At 38.3% G+C, this 24,033-nt stretch overlaps 1 protein-coding gene across 10 annotated transcripts in view; it reads left to right on the top strand.

The window, feature by feature from the left end:
* The window catches only part of nrxn2a (neurexin 2a), a 231,587-nt gene that overhangs the window by 119,019 nt on the left and 88,535 nt on the right, over positions 1-24,033 (top strand). For all 10 annotated transcript variants that reach the window (XM_036143136.1, XM_036143135.1, XM_036143134.1 and 7 more), the window contains 3 exons: positions 3,210-3,400; positions 3,561-3,734; positions 6,797-6,916. In XM_036143136.1, coding sequence (XP_035999029.1) covers positions 3,210-3,400; positions 3,561-3,734; positions 6,797-6,916 — 485 coding nt within the window. The remainder of the gene's footprint in view (positions 1-3,209; positions 3,401-3,560; positions 3,735-6,796; positions 6,917-24,033) is intronic.

Below are 24,033 nucleotides of genomic sequence, written 5' to 3'. Positions count from 1 at the left end.
ATTTTTTATGTTATTATACCTGGCGCAGCTTTTACGTGGTTCCCCTCTTAACTGACTGACAGGACCTTTTCTGTCACGCTCAATGGATTCTCCTTCTCCACTGCCCCTCTTTCATGTGGGGAGCCACAAGGTTGCATTTAAGGTCCTTTGCTTTTTTACTTGTATATGTTGCTAACTGGATCAATCAATCCCAGGACAATGTGAAATTGCATTGATATACAGATTTATTTTACCAATCAAGCCAAGATGCAGTCATCTACATACAACGTTCTCTCTTTGACTACATATCAGCAATCAAACCAGATTCTGGTTAAACCAGAAATGTGTCTTTTTAAATGAAAAAAACAAACAAATTAATGGACTTAATTGGACTGCTGTTGCTGTTTTTGCGGCTAATTTCACGACCTGTGTCAGAAACCAGATTTCGTATATTTGACATGGATTTAAAACCTGACAAACAAGTCACCTCTGTAGTTCAATCTGGCTTTTATCATCTATGCCTTTTTAAACTAAAGTTAAGCCTTTTTCAAACCGTCATGAGCTGGAGAATTTTGTTAAGACTTTAATTTGTTTCAGGATCGACTATTGCAATGTCGTCTGTGTGAACGTACCTCCGCCATCCCTTAGTTGCCCAATTTGCACAGAACCCACACTTCCAGATGGGAACACGTCACACCTGTTTTATTTTCGCTACATTGGCTTCTCTTCTGTTTTTAAAAAAAATATTAAATTTAGTGGCCTTTCCCCAAAGCCTCCCACCCTGTGGTCTGATGAAGCTGTAATTGAAGTGATTGGTCATCATGACCATCATTACAACTATTAAGTATGAGGGGTGCCAGCATCACATTGGTTAGGTGTTTTGCTGCAGGAAGGACTAGTACACTTCACAAAATCACATCATGTGGTATGTGGTATTAGGGCGAAATATTGAAGCAACATCTCAAAACATCAACGTCTCTGAGCATACAGCCAAAGAATTTCCTAAGTGGTTTACCAACAACGATTACGTTGTAGTAGTCGTTACAGACGTGATCTCAGTTTCATATAAAATTAGCAGGCAGAGCTGATAAGCTGAGTGCAAACAAGGCAGTGTACAAACTCGACTCAGTTATTTCAGGACGTTTGAGACAAAATTCTCTCAAACTACTCTGAGAACCTGGGATACCTAGAACATTTGACCAAAGTCAAATAGTTTAAGAAACAATTCTGCCAGACCAAAAAAAAAAATATATATATATATATAAACCATCAATTTAGCACATTGGTTATCCTCACTGACCTAACACAACAAATGTTTAGTCCTATGTTATGTTGGTGAGGAAAAGGGTTTATGTATCACTTAAAAAGGTTATTTAAATATCTGATTTCATTTATGTATAAATCTCCTACTAATATTTAGTTATAGTGGGGATCCCTTAACAGATTTCTTCTACCACACTTTTTGTAACCATCAACAAGGATCTGCCATCATTCTGGCTCTCTTCTTGGCAAAGTTAATTTAAACTGATTGGTCTCCGGCCATTGGCCTGATTGCCGAGAATTGTCCATACATTTTTAATTGAAATGTCTTCAAGGTTTTAAAAAGACTACTCAGAAAGCTAAATGTCAGCCTTCCAAAACTATTTGTGTTTGGAATCATTGTCCTGTTGGAACAACTAGGTTTCCCATTTTGCAACCATCAAACTACTATATCAGATAAAAGAAAATTAGTTTGGAAGTTTAATGACAATAGGAGCCACAAAGGCTAAAGTAAATTGTAAACTAGAAGATGCTGGAACCCCAATGTCACTGTTCGTATGAAATGCTAATTCATCAACTTTTACAAGTCTTACAGAGAACTTCAAGAGAAAAGTTTTAGAAGAGACAAAGCTTGAGTTCCTCAGCAACGATGATGAGCAACATGTTTAGAGGAGTCAAGGCAAGATTTTCAAAGTTTCAGTCAATATAGTGGCCGCATCGTCATTGGTGTCATGGCTAGTCATACTAGCGCATTACAAAAAGTGGTGGGAATAAGGAAGAAAAAAAGGCTTTATCTTAGACTTTCTGCTTCACATGACTTCCACTGCTGGATGGCTGAAACCCTTGGTTGTAAAATGAGAGCAAGTCCAAACATGCATCAAGACTTGCTTTGAAAAGGAGAGAGCTAGTTAATATGAGGTTTCTGGAACAGCATGGGCCTAAACCTTATTGAATATTTTATGGGTTGTACTTAAAACCCTGTTTTTTGACATTAAAGTGACCAATAGAAATTAGCTATTTTATTTATGACTAGAGGAGTGGTGAAACATCCAAGCATAATTATGTCACAACCTTGTTACTTGTACTTGGTTACCAAAAATGTTCTTTGCAACTTGCTAAGGGACATTAATCCAAATATTAATGGAGGGGCTTCTATATAACTAATCCTGTGTTTTTAGTATTTTGATATAGCTTTGATATCCATATAAGTTATTTTTGTGCAATCATGCCACCCAAAAAGGACAGTAGTTCAAATTCAGAAATAAAAGCCCCAAATTAATTTAATACCGAAGTCCACAGTGAGTTTTTGTGATCTTCTGAACTGTAAATGCATGTTGAGGCTGTTCCTCTTAAATTATGTTATTTGTCGCATAATTAGTGAGAGGGAGGATTTGGGTAGCTCCCATACACAAGCACTTTGGTCGTCAGCAGCATAAATGCAATTCCAATGATTTTATTTTTGTTTCAATTCAAGATATATTTTCCTAGAAAGTGGCTGTGGGTACAGAGCCGGCAAGGCAACGATTGTATAATTCCACTGAAATGCCAAGCATAGAGACTCTCTCAGTGAGCAATTAGTCAGCAGGAGGTCTTGTTCAGATCTGGAGTCAGCAGCAGAAGCTCCCAAAGACAACACAGACAAAAAAAAAAAAAAAAAATGGCTCCCAACACTTCTGTCAGGGTTTGCCGGCTGTTCAGTGTTATGTGTGAAGTGTGGCAGCTCATTCATGGTTGGCTCTTAACTTTGATTATTAACATAATTAAGTTTTGAATGAAGTCTGTCTGATGACTATGTTTGAAGTCAGACACACTCATTTGCAATTAAATCACATTATGTTGTTTGAATGGCAGCAAACGACAATTAATTATTGCCAAGAAGAACTAGTGGTAATTTATATACGGCGTGTGTTGTGAAAGGAAATAATTGGAAGCTCAAAATACGGATCTTGAACAAACGTATCCTGTTATAGGTACATTCATTATGTGTTCGACTTGGGCAACGGGCCGTCACTAATGAAGGGAAACTCTGACAAGCCTCTCAATGACAACCAGTGGCACAATGTGGTGATCTCGCGCGACAACAACAACGTGCACGTGCTTAAGATCGATTCCCGCACTGTGACCCAACACACCAACGGAGCCCGCAACCTGGACTTAAAAGGTAATAGTCACTCTGACACTCGGCAGCCATGCAGACATTCAGTGGCTGCTGCTGCTGCAGTCTGCGCAAAAACACCAAAAAATCCGATCATTTCCATGTTTATTCTGAAATGGAAGTTTGTTAAAGAGGTTTTTGCTCCTTTAACCCTTGTGTTTTCCAGGGGAGCTGTACATCGGCGGTGTTGGAAAGAGCATGTACAGCAGCCTTCCCAGGTTAATTGCTTCCCGGGAAGGATACAAGGGCTGCCTGGCTTCTGTGGACTTAAACGGAAGGCTGCCTGACCTCCTGGCAGATGCCCTTCACAAGGTGGGAGAGGTGGAGCGTGGCTGTGGAGGTAAGGGCAAAAAAAAAAAAAAATCCAAAATAATTTCTTTAACGGGTTTTCTGGCTTTCTAACATGGTATACTATAGACGAAACCAGTAAAACTAATCTGCTTCCTGCAAGCTAATCCCTATTTGTTACGGTGTTAAACAGATATCTTGAATGCTCCATTGTGGTTGGCCAAAAAAAAAACTAAACTCTGACGCCTTTATTTTCACTTTACATGTTGCAACAAAATAAGATAATATTCGTCTGCAGTCCAGTTACTTGTTTGCATTTGTTGAGCCTAAACAAGAAAGCTCTCTGGAGTCTAAAGGTTTCCACTAAGACTCTAGAAAGAAAATATTATTAGAAAAAAAATGTCTCCCTGGGTAGTCATTACAAGAACAATGAAAGCTTCACTTCTTTGTTGTTAGAACTGTGTTTATCCATGAGAGGATTTTTACCTACTTTTTTAGAATATTTTTTTCATTACTTAAAAACTGTCTAACATAATATGAAAACAACAGAAGAACACAACACATCTTAGGGATGAAGACTCTAGCTGCTGCATTGTAGTTTGGGTTTAGCCCATATACAGTTATGGTAAAAAAAAATAAAGTCTTCACCATTTATAACCTATATGGTTTCCCCCATCTCTGCGGTTTTGGGTTGTGGCCTGGGTGACCAGATCTCAAATAACCAAACGTGGGACAATAGGATGCTTGTGAGGGACAATGCGGGACACATCAGCAACACTACGATGATGTCATACATTTTAGTTTAACACAGGTCGCACATTACAATGATCAGATGCTTCCCCTGTTATTGCACAGCAAACGTTTTTCAAGCTTTATAAAACTGTTATATTTAAGCCCTGTGACTGATGACCTGTTAAGGACGTACCCTGCACCTGCGCATCTCAACCATTAACCACGGGAGATAGTCAGTTCTACACTGCCGCTTCACATTGTGCTCCATCCATCCATCCATTTTCTAACATGTCTATCCCTTGTGGGGTCGTGAGGGGTGCTGGTTCCTATTTCCAGCTGTCAATGGGCGAGAGGCGGGGTACACCCTGGACAGGTCGCCAGTCTATCGCAGCACATCGTGCTCCCCTCAGCGTAATATTAAAAAAATTACTTTGGCAAACTTCACAAAAAGCTCTCTGAGAATCACCTTTCTCTGGCGTCACCCAGTTAGAAAGTGCTCTACAGTCTATGCACTGCAAAAAGAGAACTAAAGATAACTAAAATTTTCTTGAAATTAATGTATTTACCCTTGATTTGAGCAGGTAAATAAGATTATTTGCCAATGGAATGGGCATTTTTACCCCTAAAATAAGATAATTAGATATACTGCACTAGAAATAAGATAATAGAGATGAATTATTCCTATTTTAAGTGCTAAAATCTTATTCCATTGGCAAATAGTCTTATTTAACTGCTCAAATCAAGGGTAAATACATTCATGTCAAGAAAATTTTACTTGTTTTTAGTTGTTTTTAGTTCTATTTTTGCAGTGTGTTGTAGCTGCAGTTTATTTTTTTCTTTGACAAAGTTTCCTTAATAATCTGTAGGCTTCAAAATCCTTGTCTTTTTATTTTACGAGCGTCCTGGTACCGCAGCTGCTCATGAGGGGGGACGCTGCTGCGCATCGAATGAGGGACATTGTTTCAGTTTGTCGGACAGCGGGACAAGAGTGAAAATATCTGGTCACCCTAGTTGTGGCAAATCTTTCTGTTTCAGATGTTGTTGAAATGGTGGAATCTGGGGAGTTTGGTTTTCTACACTTGAGGCTAGATTTAAATAACTTCAGAGCCTGGTGGAGTCTGGCTGTAGAAGGAGCTATGCGCTACACGTACCCATGCAGCTGCTGACCACAGTGGGGTTGCTATAGCAACAGGGACATTTTTTATTTTTTTTATAAAGCAGCTGTTCGCTGAGCTGAACCATGTTAGCTTTCTGATGAAATTATCCATATGTAAGCAAGGTTCATCAAATTTGTAAGCCAGGCATCCGAACAGGCAAACATTAAAAAGCAATTTGCTGATGTAGCTCTGCACACTATAAAAGCTCTATCACAGAGTGAATGTGTTTATCCTAAAAGACAGCACATTCAGCCAGCCATTGTACACATAGTATGTAATGTACAAATTCAAAGAATATGCCAAAGGGGCCTAGATTAACATACATGTTCCTGTTTCCCAGCACGGGGAAACAGGTAGGATGTGCATCAGGGGTTTGATATCATCTTTTTCTAATTTGTCTTTATTACTAGACAGCTGTTTAGATGAGTGACTTCCTATTTTTTGCAGAATAAACTGCAGTTTCAGAGCGTTCTTTCCCGAGTATTACTGTATGTTTAAGCAGTTGTTTAAATAAACACATAAGTAAAGTTTGAAGTGCCTCCATTTTTGTCTTTTTCCCATTGATTTTCTGCAAGTATTTACAAGGGTGTGGTTATTCCATGTAGGAGCTGTACACCATTCAACTCAGACCTGCTTTATTTGCACTCAATTGATGTTTTTTTTTTTTTCATACGCCTCTATATCATTTCATTTATGAGTTGTTTTCAATTGTTTTGACCCGAATGCAGTGAGGCATGTGCCGGGCCCAGTTGTGGCGCAGTGGTTTGTTTTTAAAGGATTTACAGAAAATGGCACAAGGACAAAATTAGGGAACTAAAAAGCGTCAGGCGCACAAGGAGACAGGCATGGAAGAACCTAATGAAGATCAGGTAGCAGGACAGGAGGCGATTGGAGGAGCTTTTAAAATGTTGGGGGAGAAAATGTGCCATGCAATTCTGTTGAGCCCCATTTAATCTTATACCCCGAAATAAACGCAAAGCACAAATTATTGACTGAACAGAATTGGACACAAATGCATGCCACATTCTTCTGACTTTTCTTTGTAAAACACTTTTTTCCTTCCAACTAAATAATAGGTCACTGGATATCTAACTAGCTCGCTACTTGTGGGGATCTGAACTTTATTAGGCTTTGCTTTGGTTTCATTCACTCCTCTTAAGTAAAAGCAAAGATACATTAAGCGAAGTGAAAAGCCCTTGCTTAATCTGCTGTGAATACCCCGCAGGCCCCAGCACAACCTGCACAGAGGACTCCTGCCAGCACCAAGGTGTGTGTCTGCAGCTGTGGGAGGGCTTTTCCTGCGACTGCACCATGACCACCTACGGAGGACCTTTCTGCAATGACCGTAAGTAAAGGTGTATCATGCCTCACTGGCTACAATGCTTGGAGACGTCTTTTTGAGGGGTTATCACTGACACGATGCAGATCAAATTCAGTCATCAATGCAGAATTCAGCAACGCATGAAATACACTTTAGAAAGAGCACAGTCGCCTTTTTTTGACCTCTAAAGTGATGAAACCTTTAGGTGGTGTACTGTCATGCATTGCTTTTTTTTTTTTTTTCCATTTACTTCTTAATGCAATTTTAATGAGCTTTTGTCTTGGACGATTTAAAATCGAAGGACTGATGGTAAGTTTTAGGCAATGATATGAGATTAATGTGTTGAGTATGCAAAAAAAAAAAATCAATACCGTCATGCTTTCCTCATCACTGTATGTTTTTAAAATATATTGTTACGTGACTCAATGTTGCATCATATTATAAGCAACATATATTGCCTATGTGGAGCACTCAAGGTCATGAATAATACACCCAACTGTTACCAAAAGCTTCTCATATTAATTATAGGAAAGTATTGGGTTTATTAGGCTAGACACAGCAAGTTAAGCTTCATTTGCTCCAGAATCATTTAGAATAACTGCAAGAAATGTGCCTTTGTGGTAATTGTTTTTAGAATGCGCTTTTATGTTGTACTTTTTAAGAGGGAAAAATACATTACACACTAAAAACTCAGCAGGGGCTCTTCCAGAGGATAATTTGATAAGCAGTATGCTGGTTAGAAAGTTAATATCCAAAGAGAAAAAAAAAGAAACACTCCAAGGATAGGCCAAGGATAGGAAGTCACACTGATTGCAGTTTTGGGTCTGAGTGAAGAATCCAGTGAACCGTAAGAACGTGTGTGTGTAAGAATAGAACGTTTTTGTTGTTGATGCATGTTTTATCACTCACACCGATTCACATTTCCACTTCGAAGAGAACATTCAAGAAACTGTGTTGTGCAGTAGAAGTCATCAAACGCTGCTCTCCTCATCTGAGGGTTTGCTTTTTGTTTTTCCAGTTTACTAAAATACATTCCTCTATAGTCTTTAAAACGCCCACCACATGCAAAGACAATTAAGGGTGTAAACTAGAGATACACTTTTTTGAAACTACTCTTCCTGTGTGCTTCATATCTTCTCCTAATACATCAGGAACACTCAGGATCATTTCGCCCCTTCACTGTTGCATATTTTGTAGCTTTGGTCTCTTTGTATCCCACCGTATGTTTCATATTGTCCATGCACCAGTACACTAACATTTTGACCACTATAGTAGTAGTTATTACCATTACTTACTATAGTAGTAGTTATTACCATTACTTATTAAAGCTACTCACTGGAGTCATATGATCCTATAATTCTTACATAGTAACATGGGAGCCTATTAAAATGAGCTATCAATAACCTACCCCCCAGATAAGTTTTTCATAATTTTGCGTGTCTCATAATTTCAAGTAGACATCCCCCAGTGTTGTAAATTGGCAACAGAATCAGCTTGAAATTTGTGTGCACGGGCAGGGAATTTGTACTTCGGGTTCACGGCGAAGTCAAATAGCGATTGTTGATGAATACTTGAGCTTTAGAGAAAAATAAAATGAGATGAAAAGTTAGGAAAAACAATATGTACATATGTCTATGTACACCAAATATTTCTAAAGCCACTTTTTTGTAGAAGTGGTTTGGTCAAGGGTGCATGTATTTTGGTTAGAAAGAGGATGCAGAGGGAGGGGCTGGTCCAGAGCGCAATTCCTACAAGAACTGCTACTGATGGCCACACTCCACATATATAGATGTTAGTGACCAAGATGCAGAAGCTCAAGTAGTGTTGGATATACCATTATGATGGATAACAGAAATACTGAGGTAAATGCTGGTTAATCTGGCCACTAATATCACGATATTCAACAATAATATTGGAATTTCTGTTTTTTCTAATGTTGGAAATCCCTAAATGCAATATGCAAGACATAGAAATTTGATTTAGAGGAATAAAATTAAAATAGGAAGGGACATTATGCTGGGTACAAATTGACACAAGGGCATTCACAGCAGCAAGGCATAAAAACATTTTTTTAATTACTGTTTGTTCCAGTTTTGGAGAAAAATTCAGACATCTATAATTTTAATAAATCAGCCATTTATACAAAAATGTTTTGTCGTGAATTTAGTAAAACCGTGTAATAAGTGAGTCAAATAATTTGAAGTGTCAGGGGCACACATGTTGTGTGCTCTGCTTAGGGCAACCTTATTAGGAATACTCAGGAACCCAAAAATATATCTTAAGCAAAAATGTTTAAAAATATTTTGCCGTTAAGGAAAGAGAAAGTAAAAATCATGTTCCTTTTATAAAATAAAATGTAATCTAAAATGGGGGGAGCTTTTTTCTTCCACAGCATGTAACAGCAAATCTATGCAAATGCTGCTGTAGAAGGAACCTCTATGAGGACGTCTGACGGGTTCTCCAGCCCAGTTCTTGAGAACAAGAACTTGTCCTTTGCAAGGAATACTTTCAGAATGTGAGTGAAATTATGCAGGCTGTATTGGTCTTTATGTTCATTTAAACAACTTTTAATAATCTGGTTTGCCCAGCTTTTCATTTCGCATGCTTTATTTATTCATTGTATTTACAATATTTTGCACAATATTTGCTCAAATCCATCATGCAGCAAGTTATTCAAACTATTTAAAGGACACTAGGTTTAATTCTTTATGAGTTTGGAAAGTAATTTAAGAATTTTGATACAAACTAAAGGTTAACAAGGGTTGACATTAGAGCCACAGGATTGCCAAGGTTGAAGCAGTATGTTACTTTGGATTGCAGATTATGAAAAAAACGAATATGCTAATTAAGGTTGTTGCATAGTGGTTGCCAGATGGCTTTAGCTTCTTTATTCTTTTTGTCTTAACTTTGAATTTGATAGATTAATATGTTTAGATTTTTTGGTTTTCACTTCAGATTGGTGTCATGAAATTGACTCATTTCTCTTTTCACTTTCAATCACTTGTGAGTTTGTTTACTTTCCTTCCATTAGGTCTGTTTGTTGAGAGCTGCTTTCTTTTAAACAAACGGACTTCTAAATTTGTTTTTTTCCCTTCACATAAACAGCAACAACACGCTGTTGATCCTTATTATTCTTGAATAAGATGCCAGGTTGAGTTCCATAATGTTGGTATGTAGGTTTTCCGTTCCGATTACAAGTCTACAAGACAAACCACACAGATCCTTCCAGCAACGTTTGTTGACTTGTCCTTTTAAACTTCGGCTTTCCGATGGTATTTTAGTTACTTTGAGACATAATCAAATAATTTAAGATACTCTGGATAAACATTTTTGACAAGTATTTCCAGCGTCACCTTATCAACATTAACATTGGCTGAGACGGGGATGAGAACCCTTTTGATTTTAGTGATATATCAATATGATTAAAATGTTTTGAACTACTTTATAGCCTTCACTCGAGTCTTTCCCTAATTTTGTTAACAGTTCCCAGAGAAAATGTTTCAATTCATGCAAAAATGAATAAATGATAACTAAACGAGACTTTTGATATAACAACAAGAAAAAAAACAACATATTCAACAAAAGCTGGATTTCATTGCAGCGTTTTGTGATTTTCATCTCTCCGTTTCTGGGAGGCCTCTCAATCATACCGGTGGTAAATGGCATGGCAGGCCAATATCAAAGGTCAAACCGATAGATCAGACCTGTTTGGAGTAAATACCACACCTCGTGCTTCACATTGAACTATCACCGAATCCATTAAAACAAAACAACATGTAGCAGTGATGTATAAACAGTGTACGGTGTGGCAGTGGAGAGCACTGTTGCCTTCCAGCAAGGGGGTTGTGGGTTTGAACCCTGGCTGGGGTTCTTTTTTCTTTGGAGTTTGCATCTTCTCTCTGTGCAATGAAGCCTGCTCCACCTGGCTACAGTTAGGGTCAATGGATGGATGTATAAACAACAATAAATATGTAGGATTTTGGGTAACACTTTATTTGAAGGGGTGTACATAAGACTGACATTACACTGTCATAACACCTGTTATGAACATAAATGACTCTTTATGAATGTTTAGGACTGTTGTCATTAATTGTCATTCGGTAAATTATGACACTATTAAAGCAAAGTTGACATTGTTTAGAAGGTCTTTGTTATGACAACTTGACATTAACAGAGACAAGGTTAAGTTTAGGGCTTGACTTGGGATTAGGTTAAATTTAGGTCTTGATTTGGGATTAGGTTAAATAAGGGTTTGGTTTGGGATTAGGTTAAATTTAGGTCTTGATTTGGGATTAGGTTAAATTTAGGGCTGGATTTAGGATTAGGTTAAATTTAGGTTTTGATTTGGGATTAGGTTAAATTAAGGTCTTGGTTTGGGATTAGGTTAAATTTAGGTCTTGATTTGGAATTAGGTTAAATTAAGGGCTTGGTTTGGGATTAGGTTAAATTAAGGTCTTGATTTGGGATTTGGTTAAATTAAGTGCTTGACTTGGGGTTTTGTTAAGTTAAGGGCTTGTCATAAAGACATTTTAAACAAAGTCAACTTTGCTTTAATAGTGTCATAATTCACCGAATGAAAATTAATGACAAACATTCATAAAGAGTTATTTATGTTCATAACAGGTGTTATGTCATGTTTGTGACAGTGTAATGTCAGTCTTCTGTACACCCCTTCAAATAAAGTGTTACCGGATTTTGTAATCATATCCAGCATTAGAGTCTAAGTTTGTCTCTTTTCACACCAAAGGATAGTTTTGAAACCCCCAAAAAACTGTGCATCTCCTTAGTTTACTCCCGACGGTCCAAAGCGTTTTCCTCAAACCAAGGATTAGGAAGAGACTGTGCTTTTGACCATTTAACCCATGAGAGAAAAAAAAAGAACTGAGATTACTTCTAGTTGGTTTGTGACTCAGTGCATTGATATTCATATACAGACGCCGTCTAACTGAGTTTGCTATGAACATCTGTGCTTATTATTTCTAGGTCATGGTTTCATTGCCAGAATTAACAAGAATGATGTTCGGTGCTCAATTTCCAGCACTTCTTCCTCTAAACATATGGAGAGCGTAATTATTGGTTAACCTTTGCAGTTACAGATAATTGATTTGGCATATTTATTACCGGCTTGTGTTTGCATGTTGGCCTGTTTGTCACAGTAATATAGAGACGCTACTAATTCCTAAGGAAATAATCATGTTGCTTCAATGATATTTTTTTTTTCGCCCAGCTTTCATTTAGCATTTAAAAATATTCTGTGCCAACTATTAACTGTGACTGGCCAAGACATGACACGAACAATACAGTGTTGAAAGTCACCACGGGCAACCTCTGGTTTTAACTAAGAGTGGCAAAGCCGCTCAAGAGACTCTCTCGCTAATCGACTTCTGTGTCCTCCCACTCGGTCCCTGCCTTGTCAGTCAACACACAATAAGCCCCGACTCACACACGGCGAACAAACACGAGAAACTCCACCCGACATGACATAAGCGGGGCGCTCATTTCCATCAGCCATCTGCAGAACTGAACCTGCTTTTTGCATTAATTTTTCTCTGTTTTGGTTTTTTCGTCATACTCTGGCTGTGTGGCTTTGGGGCTTGCAAGCATTTGTTGTGAATGTTTTTAACATTGAGCCAGCACTGAATAGAGCTTTTAATTATTTGGCACCCCATGCAGGTAAAGATGCATATACATCTTTTCATTATCACATCTACATTTTTTTAATAATTCAACCTTTAAGTTGATTTCATTAATACATGTTTGACAAATGCCTCTAACATTTGGACATCATTATTTTCAAACTATCACAGGACCCAAATATTTTGGTATCAATAATGTTTCCTTTCAAATAATATGATACAATTTACCAATATTTCAAGCTGGGAAAGGTTTTACAAACTTTACATTTCTTTATTCATGTTACTTCGTGACGTCCCGTTTCCTTCTTAGCTACTCTTCAAAATAGGACGGACAGAAGTACATGCCGTTTATGTAAGGCATCTTTTAATCTTTGTAAATTAGGAGGTAGCTACATAAAAATAGCTATGGAATACAACTTGCCTATATCCACACTATAGAAATAAATAAAACATTCATTAATAGCTGGATCTGTGACGACCTCCGTAACGCTCCCTGTTAGATACCCGCATTGAAGAGTGGCATCTTGGAGTCGATCAGTCTCTCTGTCTACTGCAATCCTTGGGATTTAGGTTGGCTTCTGTTATTTTGGTTTGGAGTTTCTGAGGTGCTTTATTTACTTATGACAGTAAGTTTTAGTGATTTATGTTTCTTTTTATTATTATGCTTACTCTGGTTCTGTTCGTTTGTAGTTTTTTTCCCCTTGTTTTTCCCTCCAGTGTTTATTATCTGTTTCTCTTAAAACTTTCCCTGAGTGCCCTTCCTAAACCCTGTTAATCACCCATTAACTAATTATCGCCTCCTCAGCATGTATACCTCCCTCTGCCATGTTTGTTGTACCCTGCCATGGTTCCTTGTGTTTTATTTGTGTTCTTACAAAAACTTTATTGCTCCACGGGGGTGGTGTGGGAATTTTTGTGTTACAGCCACACCCACACAAATAACATGGAAATAGGATGATATTAAAATAACAATATAACACATTAAACCTAACAATAACAAAATGTTTTATTAAGAAAAATAAGTAGGCTACTGTATGTTAAAATTGAACTGACTGATTGGCTGGATAGGTAGAGATGGGAATAAGTCAAGTTGCTGCACATATATTAATTACTACACAAATGTTTTTGCACCAATCCCGCCATTGGAGGTGTCAAAGCTTAAGGAAGACGTAACGGAGTCCAATTCCCTCAGGTAGGGATGACTTCCTGTGGAGCTCTGCGGTACATTTCGGTCTTCTGCTCAATGTGTTCCTGAGTTTGACAAGTATGTCGTGGAGTGGGTGGGAGACATTATCCAACATGGCGTGCAGCTTTGACAGCATATTCCAGTCTGTCACTGCCATCAGAGGGTTCAGTTCTGCTCTCACCACATCACTAGCCTTGTGGATCGGTTTGTTGAGTCTGCTGGCATCCGCTACCCTCGGTCTGTTGCCTCAGCATGCAACAGCAAAGAGGATGGCACTAGCCATGGTGTTTTGGCCCTTCCTGTAGAGGGAGTCGGTGTTCTTTGCCCTGTCTAGTCTATTGTTGATGCATACTCCTAAAAGTGTTTAAAGCAATATACAATATCCACACTGTCCAGTCAGTTTTTGTAAGGTCCTGTCATTTTGCCTGCCTCCTGCCAGTGATTAGGCCCTTCACCTGTGTAAAATGTGACAATAGTAGCCATTAATCTATTGTGGGTGCCAATAAATGACTTTCATTTTCCTAAAAAAAGCGTAAAACCAGTCACGGTTATGTTTAATCAGAAATTTATGATATTCTAAATAGACAAATGTGTTTTGTTCCATTTTATTAGAACTGTTACATCTTCCTCCTATGTGGATTCAAAGACAATGTTATACTTCACCTGGAAAAGGGAAAATAAAAAAAGAGGGTGGGCTGTATTCTGTCGCAATGGTCGATGAAGTGCTTTTTTTCTTTTGACCTTCATTTCAGGTGGAGTCATTCACAATTATGAGTACGTCCCAGACGGGATAATCCAGGATAGAGGTTTAGACCTAATCTTGTGTCTTGGGACAGAGGCTCAAGAAAATATATTGCTCTTCATAGCATAATGTCCTACGAGGAATAAAGTCGGGAGATGTGGTTCTTTCTAAAGTCTCAAAAGTCAAGATTTGAACTTGCATGGGATCAAAAAGAGAAATCTCTTAGAGACTTTGCCAATATGCTTTTTATCCCCATTTGTGACACACGCGTCCCCTTAGAAAGACTTCTCATATACATGCTACACACTTTACGAGCTTGCAATGAATGTTTATATTCCAGGTCTGTTTAACTCTTTCTGAATAGCAGTAAGTACAATTAAACAGCCTAATGCAGAGTGAATAAGTTGTTGGAGATATGAATGAGTATCTCTCACAGCATGATTCATTTCACAGTTCCAGCTAATCTGACATAAAATTCAGTGCAGCTTGTGGAAATTGTCTTAATTAAGTTTTTGAAAATGAGCATGGTGGCCTGTGGAAAATGATATAAGTAGATCACTGTGAGGTTTTAGTACACGTTTCAGAAAGTTAGCTTCTGCAGATTAAACAGTTCTGCTTTGATGCGCAATTAATGAAATGTCTTCTATTGGTTCGCTTTAATTAGTTTCAGTGGACAAGTTTAGGCTCTGACTTCTGAATACAATAAAATAATAAGATCCTACCTGCCACAGCACACTGTTTTAAATAAGATAAAAATGAAATAAAACCAAAATTGAGAATTATAGTTATATCCAAAGGTAAATGCAAAACATTCTGCCATTCTTAATGTTGTTTGGCTTTCTATTGTTCTTAGTTGAGCTAACACCTTTGTTGGTCTTTTATAATTTAGATTAAAACTAAAGGTGCAAAATATAGCAACATATCAAATTATCGTTGCTATATGGAACTATGCAAATTGCAGTTGCGGGAGACTTCTTTCAATGCAATACTTGGTAAGGTAATACATTGTCTGTGCCATGCATTCACGCCTCCCAGGCAATTAACATATTTGGCCAGTTGAAAGGACTTTTTCTGTCTTTGTTGCCACATTTCTCTGAGTGAGGTTCTAAAGGTCGCAGAAAACAGTAGGGGCATCATAATCATGGAAATGGTAGAGAATAGTTAGCAAATTGTGGGTTAACTGTATGATCCAATATAGTTTCACTATTTTTCTTTTTTTAAAATTGTGCTGCTTTGATGAAAAATCCACCCAATACAAGAATTTCAAGATTATTTGCAAAATAACAATTTACTTTCAGCGATTATGAGAGGTTTATCATTTAATAAAAGACTAGAAGATGTCCGTCCATTCATCCATCTGCCCCTTATCGGATAGCAGAGGTAACAGGTCTGAGTAGGGCTGGGCGGTATAGCTCGATATTTTTAGTCTGAAAGCCAATATACGATATTTAGCTCGATATATGTTTTTTTCTTTTCATAAAGTAATTATAAAAAGGCATCTCTGAATCAAAGCGTTATCTCAAATGTCTCACATGCACATTTCTTAACAAACAGTTGTAGAAAAATATGAGAGACGGCTGAAAAATGACCCACTGGAATGCATGAAAGTATCATTTTAACGCAACATAGACCATTTTGATATAAATTATATAGATTAATCTTCTATCTTTGTTTTTTTTTTATCTCTATTTTTAATATCTCGGTATATTGCCCAGCCGTAGGTCTAAGAGGGAAACAGATAACTTTCTCCCTTGTAGCTTTACCTAGTTAATTCTGCAGCATCTCAAGCTTTTCCCAGGCCAACAAGGACAAATTGTCCCTCCAGCAGGTACTGGGTCTTCCCCCAATATCTTCTCCCAGTAGGATGTGGACAGGAAAACCTTGAAAGAGAGGTGCCCAGGAGGCATCCTGATATCATCCCTGAACCACCTCGACTGACTCATTTTAATGTGCGGTAACTTAATTACGAGCTCTCCTTGATTAATGGAGCTCCTCAGCCTGTCTCTAAAGCAGCCACCCTATAAAAGCACGTTTCAGCCTCCTGTATCCAACATTGATGGACTCCAACCTGCAATTGGTACAAGCTTGACGTAGGGCTGAAGACCTGGATGACAAACTGCTCCCCTCTCAATATTTGACCATTCTTTTATGGTATATATAAATATAGAGATAGATAGATAGATAGATAGATAGATAGATAGATAGATAGATAGATAGATAGATAGATAGATAGATAGATATATATATATATATATATATATATATATATATATATATAGAGAGAGAGAGAGAGAGAGAGAGAGAGAGAGAGAGAGATGGATGGATGGATGGATGGATGGATGGATGGATGGATGGATATTATTGCAGATATAGTCAAGATTTCTTAACAGGGACTGCAGAGAGAGAGTTTTTCAGGTCCTAAAAACAAAACCAGGATTATAATCCTTTTTGTACTTTAACATGCAAATTCATTGTTTCATAAAATTTTCCACATGTCAGGTTGGAGCAACACGGCACTCTTGCAGCCTTCAGCCTTGTGCAAAAAAAAAAACACATACACAAACACATTCAAACACATTACATAGACGTGAGAAGAAGTCAACCACCTGAGGGAAAAATGTCCTTTCTGTCTTATTTTTGCTCCTGTCCTTGCAGTCTCTCACATCAGGTCTTGTGTGGCACACTTGAATGGTTTTTCCAAGAAGGGCAGCATTACTGCTTGGATACTAAAAACTCTAGTAAACGTTAATAACTACTATTCAGATTTTTTTATGTTAATGCTGCATTAGAAGCGCCATCAGTAATCAAATTTGATTAATGTGTTACCCTGTTCAGTAATATTTGAAGGGAAACCATGCTGGGATTCATATAGTGACACTGACAAAATGAGTCATGCAGTTTAATAAACCAACAAAGCAGTTTGATGTCTGAAGAGATGCTGATGATGCTCTTCCATCAACTGCACACAAATGATTTTGAGCTGGCAAAACAAAACAATGTCTAATTCAAATGAATAATTTTAGATAAAAGTGTTGGTAAGATACACAAACAGGAAAATGTCAATGCTGTTTTTTTTATTGAATAAACTGAGTCAGACTTACTATTCCCTATTGATGGTTCACTGTTCAAAGGCCAAATGAGGATTTTCCCTGTCAGTGCAATTCAAATGTCAAAGTATGACATTATAAGAAACGTGAAGCGACTTCAGAATGACAAGATGAAATCAAATCCAGTGAGGAGGCAAACAATTTATTTTCATTTTCACGCAGCATCTGTTGAAATGTTAACCTGGCAAGCCAGGCAAGCACTCACCGCTTTACACATTGTCGATAATCGTGGACTCTTACAAAAGAGATGTGGTAGCAGCCGCTACGCGCCCCTCCTCCTGCGCTGCCATGTTTATTTTGGGTCAGCTGCGGGCTCTGCAGCTCTTGCTTTCGTCACGGCTGGTATTTCCCGCTTTAAACTATAATACCGCACCGCGATTGGCCCGACCTGTTTTGGTTTGGGCCCCGAAACGGTTGAGGCGGCACAAGGTGGATTCTCGTGTGTGTTTGTGAACGCACAAATACCGCGAGAATTCAGCTTGGACGCAAGGTTATTAAAATATTCTACGGCGTCTTAAACGTATCGGAAAAAAATCCAACACTAATGAGGCCAAGCATGAATCCTAAAGCATCACATTTCAGTTCCTTCTTTTATTGCTGCTAATGGGTGAGATGAGAAAGGAGGAGAATCATTTTAACAAAACCCGTGTGAGATCATTTTTTTGAGATCCAATCAGATCCTGTAGACTTATCTTAACTTCACATACACTCTACAGCCACTTTCTTTTTTTAGGTACACCTTGCTTGTACCGGGTCAGTCCTTCTTTTTCCTTCGGAGCTGCCTTAACGGTTAGTTTGAGGTGATTTGAGCCTTGTGACATGGTGCCTAAGCTAAATTAGTGGTAAAGGGTCCCAAAATGTGCGGAGAAAAAAAATACCCTGTCATGTTACATCACCAGCAGCAGCGTGAATTATTGATAGGAGGCAGGATAGAGCCACGCTCTTATGATGTGCGCATTGAATTCTGGCATCAATTCAGTTTTATTTATGTAGCATTATATATTCACAGCGCATATCATCTCAGGGCACTTTACAAAGTTGATGCAATCAAATCATCCAGACGGATTGGATAAAAGTTTTCTATTTAAGGAAACCCAGCAGATTGCGTCGAGTCATTGACTTGCAGCATTCACTCCTCCTGAAAGAGCGTGGAGTCATTTGAATGTTGTTGCTGAAATCGAGTCTTAATGGACCCTGCGACGTTTTTCCTCTTTGTTATTTTCCAGTTTTAGATTGACCACATGAATCGTAGCCTCTGTTTACTGTTCTTAAGTAGCAGGAATGATACCCAGCGTTGTACTCTGCTGCTTTAAGGTTTAATGTGTTAAACATTCGGAGATGGTATTCCTCATACCTTGGTTGTAACCGGTGGTGATTTGAGCAGCTGTTGCCCTCCTTTCATCTTGAACCCGTCTGTCCACTCTCCTCTGACCTTTGACACTAATGAGGCATTTTCTTGCACACAGCTGCTGCCCTCTGGGTATTTTCCCTTCTGTCGACCCTTCCCCGTAAGCCCCAGATATGTGTTTATTGTTGAAATCCTGGTAGCTTATCCATACCAGCCCATATGGCGCCAACAACCATGTCAACATTCAAATTCCCTTAAATTCCCTGCCGTCTCCAATCTGATTGATGCTCAGTTTGAACTTCAGCAAGTCATCTTCACAAGTGTAAAGGCCTAAATGCATTGAATTACTGCAATATGAGTTCATGATTTCTTAGTTGTGTTAACCGGTGTACAAGTGTACCTAATAAAATGGCAACTGAGTACATAGCAGCTTTTAAACACAACTTTGAGATCAGTAGTACTAAACTCATAAAAGCCACTCTCTCTGTGACTGAATTTATTTTTGTTCCAGTAGTCTTGGCAGAAATATATGCGGTGTACTTTTGTTCCTCCACATCTATTCAGAATTTAGAAAAACCTTTATCTTGCTTTAACAAACTATAGTATTTACTAAGACTTTACACCTTAAAAAGACAGTTTCACTCTGTGCTTTTCATTTGCTCAGCACGTTTCACTGCTCAAATGAAGTGGTGGAGACATATCCCTGATTTCAAACTGAACTTGTAAGCGTGTTTTATTTTAAATGGATAACTTTGTTCTTTGGGATGCACTTTTTATGACATACAACCTAAACAATGTTGATGTATTTGGGTTTTAGTTTTATTTTGTGTGTATATTTAGATAATTTCCTCATTGTTATGTTCTTATGCAATAATTTTTTCTGTGTTGCTTGTCATTAATAGCTGTTCCCATATTACTTTATTCTTTGTGTTTAGCTTCCAAGTTTCTTTTCGTGTTCTTTGTACGTCTGAGAGAAATCATGATGAAGTGTGGCTACATTTCACCACTTTACATCTGCATCGCTAGTTTCCTCTCTCCAAAACGAGTGTACATTTTTCATCTACACCTAAATCATACTATAGTTCAGGAGGAAGACAGATACTGTTAAAACGTTGTAGTGTAAAATTTTGTTTAACATAAAATTAGCATATCAACAAAAGTTAAGGACTTTGAATATCTGTGAATCTGTGAATATCTTAGTGGAAGCTGGTAGGAGAGTGTCAATATCCGCAGTGAAACCATTCCTGAAAAGCCGCTCAGAGAGAAAGAAGCCAATACTGCCAAAGCAACACGCAAAGACCTTCTTCTTTGGAGACATGTGGTCTGATAAAATGAAAACTTGAAGTGTTAGGTCGACATGGCCATTGCTACATTTGGAAGAAAAAGAGGAAACCTGAGAACACCGGCCTCACTGTGAAGTATGGGGCCATATTGTGGGGAAGTTTTACTTCAGGAGGGACTGCTTTAATTCGCAAAATAAAGTGTGTGACAACATGACGAACGAACATTATGGAGAAATATTGAAGCAGAATCTCATGAAGTGAAGCGAAAGATTCCACACAAATGAGTCTTCTGAAAAGTGACACAAAGCAGTCATTACAAAGCCCTGACCTCATTCCCATAGAACAGAGAAATGTGTTTGAGCAAAGCAGCATACAAATCTGACTCATTTACGCCTGTTCTGTTTGGAGGAATGGGCCAAAATTCCAGTAAACTCTTGTTAGAAGAAGCTTATGGGATTATAACGCAAAACATGTGACCCAGGTCATTCAGTTTTAAAGGTGAAATATTATACATTTAAATCCTTCCTTTTCACAGTTAAATCATTTAGGTGTGATCTGTATGAAGTGTTACTGCAATGCTTTGGTCTGAATTCCTAAATAATTTAGCCCCACATTTCCCTGTTCTACCCCTGTTCTGAGGTACAACTGAGAAAAAACTCGGTTGGTTGTGGCCTCTTTAAATTTAAAGGGGGCACATCATCCCCGCTCCCCTCCAGGTCGCTCCAGTGTTCTACTCCACCCTGGTCCACCATTTATGTGGAGTGCTGGGGGATGACGCAATGAATTGTGAGGGTTAATACACCCAACAACCAAAAACATTTTGACTTTTATCCAGTTGTAGCTTTGGACTACAAAATTGCTGCAAGAAATAAGATTGGTTAGCTGGACGTCCGTGACCTTTAGCAGCTTCACAGCAAATACTGTAAAGTTATTGTTTAAAAAAACATAATAGAGAACAAAGAAAACTGAACAGATTGAAGCATATGGCCCAAACAGAGTCTAAAGATAAGGAGCACCTGGACAGACTAAATTCAACTTTACTGCATTCCTAAAGACTCCAAGTACACAACAGAATGTATTTAAGGGCTAAAAGAGTGGATTTTGCATATGTCCCCTTTAAAGACAATTCTACCCAATGACAGTGAAGTGTAAACTTTTGAATCTAAAAATAGTTTTAAAATTCTGCTTAAAAAATCTCAATATTTTGACATTTAGTAAATATAAATACTTGTTGTAATCATAAGTGACTGGACACAAGAAATGTTTAATATTATGTAATGTCGGACAGGGAGACAGAAAGTTTTTCTTAAATTATATTGTATGCACTAAATGTAAACACCTGATTTTAACTGTATTTTGGTCATGTTTGTTCAGCCTGATATATCTCGGCAGTAAACCTACTGTTTTCCAGTAAATTCAAAGTTTACTTTGATCCGAATCCACTGTTCCGATTTATGTCTAAAGCAGAACCAAAGCCCCATTGGGGACTGGATATGCAAGTGTTATTCTGCAACGCATTCATGTCCTCATTAGCCTCAAGAACGTAGATCATCAGCCATCAGTATTTTTTTTTTCCTCTACCAATAAACCTGTTTATTATTTACAGTGGATAGACATTGCTTCCCCTGACCTCTTGCATGCTTTTTAGGTGAAGTGTCACAGATCGGGGATAATTTAATGTGAGCTGATGGCTCATTAGAATGCAAGCGGACGCAGTCTGTGCTGAGCTATCTTCAACAGATTTGAAAACGCGAGCCACACTGGCAGCTCACTCACATATGCGACAGGTTATTTCACGATTAGTCACGGTCTCTTATGACTCACCCTGCAAACACTGAATGCAGGAGAGGGAGTTCAATCTTTTGCCAATGTCACACTGACTAACAGAGTTAGGAGAAATATCCAAACCGCTATAATACACATTCAACTTGCTGTGTCCGCGGAGGAGTTCAAAACTTACAGGAGGAAATTGAGCTTCACCGTGCAGCTTTTGTTTGAAATCCATAACAGAGAGGTCACTCTGGTGCACCAAGTAAATTCTTATTTCTTACCTTTTATCAGATAAAATTGCTTTTCTGTATACAATAACTTCTGTAGGATACGTCTATAAGAATACTGAAAGCATTTTTCGTTTTACTTGTAGTAAAATAACTTTTTGTAGTTGGGTTCAGTTGATTTATAAAGGTGTCAATTCAGAGTAAATGCCATCTCAAGACCTTTTACCAAATTGACAGGTACAAATCATACGAACAACAGAAACATTATGGATGTTGCCAAGGTTCTGCATTGCAAACCCCCTTGACCTACTAATAAACCAGAAGAAATTCTAGCTGATAAAATCCGATGCACAAGTTGGTGCTGGTCCTTTACAACCTGTACGATTCAAAGAGCTGTGTTTGCCCTCCATCCAATGACATAAAATTTGTGTAGAATTGGAAAACCTAAATTTTTCTTTTAAAAAGATAATTTACAATTTGTAGAAACATCATTTTCTTACATTAAAAAAAGGTATGTTTAGGTTTTAGAACAAACAAGAACATAAATGATTTTTAATGTAATTTTCCATATTTATATGAAGAAAAAAATGACAAAAGAAATACAATATTTGTAGTTATGTTGTAATCTGGTTGTAGAAAATGTATGCTTATATCTGTTTTTATACTGCATAAAACAGGAAGAATAAATTCTGAAACCATTTTTATATATATTTATGTACGGTTAGGAGGTTTGGGAGCTGGACCAAAGGGCAGACAGGATGTCAGGAGGGGCGTGACAAGAGAGGGATTTTTATATAACAAAAGGCAAAAACTTACAGAACAGCACAAAGAGCACAGAACACGCCCCTGGTGTGTATAATCAGGGAATTTGACTGCAATCATCAGTTACAGCATGCACAACGTACAGACATTAAGTACACACACACACATATCTCTGCAGTGTGTTTATTTGCAGTTTGACCTGTCCAGTTTGTGGATGAGTCAAACTACACATTAAGGGACACAGGACAGACTGTTTAGTGGCAGCATAGCAGAAGCTCCTGTGGAGGTTCATACTTCTTGGGTTGTAAGTCAGTCTATGCTGGGCCGTCTTCCATGTCTATAGCCCCAGTTCCACTGCCTCGGTTTGGTCACGCACCACTCGGCTCCGCCTTCTTAGGAGCATTTCAGGAGCACTTCTTGTCAGGGCCAGCTTGGGTTTCACTGGCCCTTCTCAGGACCAGGCTGAAACCGAGTGGACTCAAGAGGAGTTTTGACTTGAGCGCGCTGCTTTTCAGTGATTGGCCGAAGGGCGAGGAGAAATTGGAAAGTTTTTCTCAGAGGAAGTACAGAAAAACTGATGAGCGACAACATTAATATTAAAGACCACTATGAACGAAGTGGGTCAAACCAAAATATAATTTTACTATTTACAAACCACGAACCATAGGGAAAAAAAGAAAAGAAAAAGGACACTTCGGCTTTTTATTTGCATGCATGCTGTATCAGTTCTTTGGATTTATCAAGGCTTTCTCTCTTTTTACACACACTAAAAACTGATGTTTTGCCTTTGAAGAGTGTCCATCCATCCACCATAGCTGCTGTCTGACTTTCAGACTGAGAGCAGCCGGGAGGGGGGGGGGGGGGGGGGGGAACGCAGGCTGCTTTCTCAGCACTGCCCGCTGAAGCCGGGAAGTCCTTTGACCAAAGATCTTTTAGATCGAAATCCAACCTATAAAATTAATTTCGCTGCAGTTAAAGATCATTCCCTCTTCCAGGCATTTCTAGGCTGGTCAACACACAAACCGCAGGCCAGACAAAGTAGAGTTGGAGGAACTGGGGCTTATGTGTGAGGACCAGCTC

The sequence above is a fragment of the Fundulus heteroclitus genome, chromosome 11 (genome assembly GCF_011125445.2).
Source record: "Fundulus heteroclitus isolate FHET01 chromosome 11, MU-UCD_Fhet_4.1, whole genome shotgun sequence".
In the NCBI taxonomy this organism is placed as follows: domain Eukaryota; kingdom Metazoa; phylum Chordata; class Actinopteri; order Cyprinodontiformes; family Fundulidae; genus Fundulus; species Fundulus heteroclitus.
The sequence above is the reverse complement of the archived record's forward strand: the minus strand, read 5'-3'. Positions and strand labels throughout refer to the sequence as shown.